Genomic DNA, 7,516 nt, shown 5'->3' with positions numbered 1-7,516 from the left:
GAGCCATATACCCCACCGTGATTGGTAGGTTCGTTCAGCTCCGCACACAACACTGTAAAGTGCCATTCATATAAAACTCGCGGGCCGCACTAACATTAAACTTTCATATTAAGGTGGGGGCCACAAGTTTGAGACCCCTGTTTTAGGTCAATCAAATAGCTGTTTCAGGATTGGCTGAATTAAAGGCTTAGTAAACTGTGGTTATTGTTTTTGCATGGACACTTGAGAAATAAAGTAACAAAGGAAATATTGTGTTTTTCGTCGTTTTAAGTGTTTTGGCCTGCACTAAAGGCATGTTGCCTTCAAGTACCTTCTAAATGCAACATACGGTAAGCCTAAACTATTTTAATTGCTAAGTGGAAAAAAAAGGCTGTTATATTAACGGAAAGTTTAATTTGTTATTATTCTTGTAACAGAAACAGAGCCTTACGTGAGGAAGGACGAAGATGACGAATCTGAAAGTGTCATTTATTTATTTTAAATAGTCATCGCGTGGCCACCATTTATCTCCCTAAACGTCTCATTTTACAGTTTAAGTTGTTGACAATTATACCAATAAACACTCTCCGTGCTGCTTTCATTATATAAGTATAACTCCGATATGCAATGATTAACCGTGCACCTTTAATCTGAAAATTCTGTTTACCATGAAGGCAACCTCACTCTGGTCTTTACGCACTGTGACGTAGTAGGGTGATGCGTGCGGCGTAACGCACGTTTGGGTCCAGGAGCGCCATTGGAAGTTTGAAGAGGGTTAGATATTTTTATGTTTCCAAATGTAATATTCAGCTCGTGACCTCCAATGGCACATAACGCCGTTGTGTCACAGTACAGGCGTCCAGCCGATTCAGGGTTTGAATCCGCACGTGTACTTCTCTGTCGTTTTTGCTCTGTCCAGACTGTAGCAACAAAGCTAGCATTATTAGCAGCACTGCTAAGCACAAGTTCCATTCATTTGTTGAAGCTGTCCCAGCTAACGGTGCACTTTTAAAAACGTATGATAGATATTGTAGCAAACAGCTACGTTGCTCCAATACTGCATTACATAACATTGCCGTCTTCTGAGACAGAGATAATTTAACAACGGCTAACTTAGTCAAAAGATTAATTGTTGATGTTGTGTCTTATTTCAGCCAGCTAATTTGTCACTATTGAAGGGGGCCTCTTCCGGTCACGCGGACCCATCATGTATCGTGCCAAACCAACCCTGAAGGACCGACAGCACCTGTACAGGCTTATCATAAGCCAGCTGCTCTACGACGGATACACCAACATCGCCAACACTCTCATCACTGAGGTCAAACCACAGAATGTAGTGTCGCCCTCTGAACAGCTCATGCAGCTGGCAAAGATAGGTGAGACTTGGTCCCTTACATGTCTCGCATGTTAAGAGTTATGTGATGGTTCGGGAGGCCCTGATTGTTTAAGTTCCATCCTTTTTTCTTTTCTTCCAGGGATGGAGAACGATGACAGTGCAGTTCAGTACGCCATCGGGCGCTCAGACACAGTGGCGCCAGGTGTGGGCATTGATCTGGAGTTTGATGCCGATGTGCAGACCATGTCCCCTGAGGCGTCGGAGTACGAGACCTGCTACGTGACGTCCCATAAGGGCCCGTGCCGCGTCGCCTCATACAGCCGCGATGGCCAGCTGATTGCCACTGGCTCTGCGGACGCTTCCATCAAGATCCTGGACACGGAACGGATGCTGGCCAAGAGCGCCATGCCTATTGAGGTAAGGCAGATTTCAGATCAGAGCACACTTCACCATTTTTTTTATCCAGCAAGGGTTATGTTAACCGTTTTCTTTTGTGTGTTTGTGTCTTTACATCTCAGGTGATGATGAATGAGACGGCGCAGCAAAACATGGAAAATCACCCCGTGATTCGGACACTGTATGACCACGTAGACGAGGTCACCTGCCTCGCCTTCCATCCCACTGAACAGATTCTAGCCTCTGGCTCAAGAGATTACACCCTCAAGCTGTTTGACTACTCCAAGCCCTCTGCAAAAAGAGCATTTAAATATATACAGGTTAGATTTTGAACACAATATGTCTCCAGTTTTCCCCATAGGTTTCGGGTAAATAACAAGTGTTCTGTTGAAAGTGGAGATGACGAGTTACATAGAAATTGGTTAAGCCAACATAAACAAGGCTGGGAAATTACAACATTTTCATTTCTTAATTCTATGCTGACCGCTATAACTCTCTGGTAATCCAATCCTCACCTCATCCATTTCCCATCAGGAAGCCGAAATGCTGCGTTCAATCTCCTTCCATCCATCGGGCGACTTCCTGCTGGTGGGAACGCAGCACCCCACCCTCCGCCTTTATGACGTCAACACCTTCCAGTGCTTTGTGTCCTGCAACCCGCTGGACCAGCACACGGACACCATCAGCGGCGTGGGCTACAACCCCAGCGCCAACAGCTACGTCAGCTGCAGCAAGGACGGCAGCATCAAGCTGTGGGACGGCGTCTCCAACCGCTGCGTGACCACCTTCGAGAAGGCCCACGACGGAGCCGAGGTGTGCTCCGCCATCTTCTCCAAGAACTCCAAGTACATCCTGTCCAGCGGCAAAGACTCCGTGGTCAAACTGTGGGAGATCTCCACTGGCCGGACCCTGGTCAAGTACACAGGTAAGGTGGATGCTTTTAGTTACGGCCACAGTGATTTGGTCACATGTTGTGATACAATATATTTAAAGGAGAAATCCATGTACCTTTTTACATGGATGTCCAGTCAGAGTTGATTCAAAGGTTGTTTAGTTTTTTTCACCATGAGCACCAACATGCAACCGTTGTGTTAACACCAACCTGAGCAGAAATACAATTTACGGAGCAGGAACAGTGTCATCATTTCTACAAATGTTGTATCACGTAACAGACAGACTGTTTCGTCACACTGACCACATTATCAGGAACATGCAGAGTGTTGCAGCTTCAGCTGTTGTCATTTTACATTCATAGTAGGAAAGCCAGATCATTTTTAGTCACAGATGCCATCATCTTTTATCAAGTATAGGCAGTTATTTCTTGCGGTGGCAGAGTGACGTGTCTTTCCTTCTTAGAAACCAATGTGTGTTTTTTTCCCCCAATAATTTGGGTTAGAAGACAATGAAGTCTGTGTTAATGTGATGTATGATTGATGAATTACTTAAGAGCTTTTGGTCAATCACTATGGAAACCTTTACCTCAGACACTCATGGTATCTTCCATGGTGTTGCTCTGTCAGGTGTGATCACCAGCTTCATTCTTTCAGCTAGTGAAACATGTGATCGGTTTGAGGTAACTGACTTGGAGAAAGAAGACTGTTCATAAAAACACCTTGGTACTTTGTAGCAATATATTGAGGATTGTTGTCCTGCTGGATTGAACTAAAATTATACTTTAAGTTCAAAATGGATTTGATGCTACAAGGCAGCAACCCCCAGGTCCCAAAAGTTGTAGTTGCCACTACAAGAGATGTCATAACGGCTCTTGTAGTGGCAGCGACCTGTCAATCACTGTAGCCCCGCCCTAAAGCATACTCTGCTTTATGGTCTATTTGACTCTAAACGGACCATCATTTACTAAATGAACATCATGCTGTATTGAAGAAGACTTGAAACTAGAGATTGAGACCATAAACTCATGTTTACAATGTTTACTGAGGAAATAAATCAAGAGAGAAGTAGTCATTTTCTCATAGACTTCTATACAACCAGAGGAGTCGCCCCTGATGGTCATTAGAGAGAATGCAAGTTTAAGACACTTCCACATCGGCTTCACTCGGCAGAACTGGGGTTGCCGGCTGGGAGAGGTTCTCGTCTCCCTGATGAAGAGAGCAGCATTAATGAGTAATATAATGCTGTACCAAAAAAAAAAAAGTGTGACCAAACGATGTGCTGGCCTTGTACTGTCTTAATGACTGCGCAGTGTGTTGGTCAGTAACCCTCAGCCACATGTCACGTTTCAGATCTCTGCGTTTCACTGCAGTCAAACAATGCTTAGCGGGTTGTTAGTAGGTGTTGGCTGAGGTTTTACGCCTGTCATCGCTCCATGCACCAGGAGGTAGTTTAAGTCATGATTATTGTGTTATTATAATAGCATTATGGTTGGTTCACAATTTTAATCATTTGTTAATTTTTTAAGAGAGCTAAATAATATCCAAACATGTTTTTCTTTTCCTGAGGCAAGTCATGATCTTTCAGGAATACTGAAAATTAGGAAAGTCTTACTATTTAAAACACTTAGGACTTGACAAGGGAATGTTGCTGTTAGTGAGGAAGTTTTTTTAAATAGTAAGGTTTTAGTGTTGGGGAATAGTGACGACTTGATGAATGAGACCCAGATTAATGTCCCAGGAGTTGTAAACAGATGTTTGATAGTAGATTTGCCCACATTTACTTCAATTCATCAAGAGGAATTGATGACATCTTTGTTCACTGTGGAAGCATAAGAGAAAAACAAAGTGTTCTTCAAGGATTCAATGTAGCACAGGGTGAGTGATCGATATACAAACGGTCATTTAGTTGGTTGAATATTATTTTTGAGGAGCCTTTATCAAACAAACACAACAGCTGGCTTAATATTTTACTATTATTATTCCAGGTAATGGAACATAATGCTCATGTTTCCTCTGGAACCCACAGCTATTGCATTGACATTTAGTTTCTTTTTGTATTTTCACTGAAGCCAAACTGAGCCCACACTACAGTCAGACATGGCATCTTCCTCTTCTTTCACATCACTTAAAGTTGAAACAAAAGAACCCACACCGATCTCGCTGACTTGACAGCAGTTTGGTCTTTAGCTTAATGCATTCTCTCCTTATCTGCATCTACAGTTCATTCAGGAAATATTCACAACCCATTTTATTATCATGTTTCTGCCTCAGGCTAAAATCTTTTGAATACATTTTTGCCTCATCAATCTACCCTCAATACCCCATAATGAAAAAACAGGATTTTAGAAATGTTAGCAAATTTATTAGACAGAAAAAAAGACATAAATATTCAGAGCCTTTGCTAAAATATAAATAAACTGGGGAAATGGACTTGGGTGCCTCTGGGGCTGAAACTATTTCCAGATATAACACCACCATGATGCATTCAAGCTCTATTCAGTAAAAATGTCTATTGGCCTAAAGTAAATTATAACGTTGTCATGATGCGTTCAATTGTATCTTCTTTAATGTGTGAATGGTCAAATATTCTTAAATTAGAATGATTTGATTTAAATGCTGTGGTCTCCATGGTGATGTTAACATGTCCTGTCTGCTTTAGGGGCGGGGCTGAGCGGCCGTCAGATGCATCGCACTCAGGGCGTGTTCAACCACACGGAGGACTACGTGCTGCTGCCGGACGAGCGCACCATCAGCCTGTGCTGCTGGGACTCACGCACGGCTGAGAGGAAAAACCTGCTGTCTCTGGGACACAACAACATCGTCCGCTGCATCGTCCACTCGCCCACCAACCCCGGTTTCATGACCTGCAGCGACGACTTCAGGGCCCGCTTCTGGTACCGCCGCACCACCACAGACTGAGGCGTGTCCCGCCTCCACGCTCCTACACCTCCTATCCCCTCTCACTTCATCTACACTTGTCTTAGAAGTAATGGGGATGCTGGACTCTACCTTCTCCGTGACCTCAGTGAACTCCTCACTTCCTCCAGTTCCGTGGTGACTTTCATTTTCATTTAATTTGCAGTGGAACTTGTGGGACAGTACTTAAAGGGTAATTTCTATATTTTTCAACTTCGTTGTACCCATAGGCCGTGGTTTCACTTGTCTTTTCAGCATGACTTCTGTGATCGGTAGGGGACATCAGAACTCAGTCAGCATATGGGTCTTGACTGACCGAATAGTGATCGGTTATATTTGGTGGTCAAAGGAGCGGCTGTAAAACGGTGGATAAACACATTTAGTTTCCAAAAATACTTCGCAAAAGAAGTCCCCCCCATTATTTTGTTTACCTCAGGACTCAGACAGCAGGTCTGAGCTCTGCTCCTGTCCCAATTTTGCTCCTCTCTTTGAGATAAACATGACGGAGAAGTATGTTTGATAAATTGTCCGGATTGTGCCCACTTGCTGTCCACACCTCACAGAGATCAGAACTCAAAGCGAGCCAGGCCGTGTCGGTATGCAGTCTGGCTGATCGGATCCCAATGTGAGCGAGATCCGATCTCGGAGCATACAGACTTGACAGTTCATACGTCCTGGTACGATCGGATGACAACATTCTCATTAAAAAGAGTAACCACGGCCTGAGAGACAAACATGGCAAATAAGGTTGCTGGTAAACATACTGAAGATCGCCTTTTAAGAGCAAAGTACCATTTCTTTATATGTTTTCTCTTTTTGATAACACTTTGTGAATGATACCCAGAACCTGTGTTTTAAAGTCTGACCTTTTTTTTTTTAATCCTCTCTGCCCAGACACTTCAGATTTCTCAGCTGTCTGTCGTCATTGACAACGGAGTTGTTTTGTTGTCTTATTTTCTCTTTTCTATTTTGTCTGCATCCCTTGTTGTAATTCAGTAATTTTTTTAGCAAACGATTAAAAGGAACAAGCCTCTCCTGTGAATGTGATGGTGAAAAGTCCCCTTTCAGAGCTCCTAAACCACAGCTATGGTAATATCCTGTGAGTATTTTAAGACCACAGTTGTTGCTGCAAAAAGCTAGCAACCTGCATATTTCTAAAACTAACACACACACACACACACACACACACACACACACACACACACACACACACACACACACACACAGAGTCCTTGTAGATACACATGTATGTATCGTGGTATTTGTTCTGTAGGGCTTAATTCATAAACCTAGAAAAAGTCCAATCTTGAAATGTCTGATTGTTTTAATGTTGTCGACACATTTCTTTTATCGAAATATGTGTTTGACATCCTCCACAAATTGTAAAAAATAAATAAATAATGTTAAGAAAAAGGAGATAAAACCTCCATCTAAGCTCCAGCCTGCACCCACAGATATAAAGGTCACCCTGCCCCATCACCCCTCTGCATTCCCCAACCCCCCAACCCCGACTCTCCCAGACGCTGCTGTCTGTGTTGTCCGGACAACAACGAGTAAAGCCACCAAGAATTTTTCCGCCTCAAACAAACTAACCCCCCACCTCCACCTCACCAAAAACAACCCTGCCAAATAAGTCTGTCACGCATATGGGGGAATTTGTCAGTTTTATTAGAAAAGAGGAAGCACAAAAGAAAGATCCCTCAGTTAGTTAGAAAAGTAAATGATGAGTGATGTTACTTCTGCTTTTTCAGGAAGATGGTGTGTGTGTGTGGGGGTGGATGTGTTCACAGAGTGGCATGAAGCTAAGTTTAAAAAAAAAAAAAAAAAAAAAAGCAAAACGTGGTGGGGTTGGGCAGCTGCAGAGGAAGGCGGGGGCGGGGGGTCTCTTGGGCCAATGGGGCTGTGGGGGACGGCAGCTCTGTCGATGACACGGACCTCTGACTCCACCCAGAGCGTAAAACATCGTGGCTCTCACTGACAGCTCAGACAATATGCT

General features: G+C 43.5%; 1 protein-coding gene across 6 annotated transcripts; it reads left to right on the top strand.

Annotated features, from left to right (window-relative positions):
- The first annotated feature begins 200 nt into the window (after window positions 1-200).
- Window positions 201-6,664, top strand: LOC129116912 (cleavage stimulation factor subunit 1). Of its 6 annotated transcripts, none has more exons than XM_054627572.1 (6): window positions 201-329; window positions 1,158-1,355; window positions 1,455-1,732; window positions 1,834-2,031; window positions 2,246-2,636; window positions 5,264-6,664. In XM_054627572.1, exons 2-6 carry the CDS (start codon window positions 1,187-1,189, stop codon window positions 5,521-5,523), a joined length of 1,296 nt encoding a protein of 431 aa, XP_054483547.1. In that variant the 5' UTR covers window positions 201-329; window positions 1,158-1,186; the 3' UTR covers window positions 5,524-6,664. The 6 variants fall into 6 exon arrangements, with proteins under 6 accessions (XP_054483547.1, XP_054483543.1, XP_054483541.1 ...); XM_054627568.1 differs by having other exon boundaries at window positions 1,134-1,355; XM_054627566.1 differs by lacking the exon at window positions 201-329 and adding an exon at window positions 647-753 and having other exon boundaries at window positions 1,134-1,355.
- The last annotated feature ends 852 nt before the right edge of the window (window positions 6,665-7,516 follow it).

Source organism: Anoplopoma fimbria, unplaced genomic scaffold, assembly GCF_027596085.1.
Source record: "Anoplopoma fimbria isolate UVic2021 breed Golden Eagle Sablefish unplaced genomic scaffold, Afim_UVic_2022 Un_contig_9299_pilon_pilon, whole genome shotgun sequence".
Lineage (NCBI taxonomy): Eukaryota > Metazoa > Chordata > Actinopteri > Perciformes > Anoplopomatidae > Anoplopoma > Anoplopoma fimbria.
Note: the sequence above shows the minus strand (reverse complement) of the source record. Positions and strands in the feature narration are given on the sequence as shown.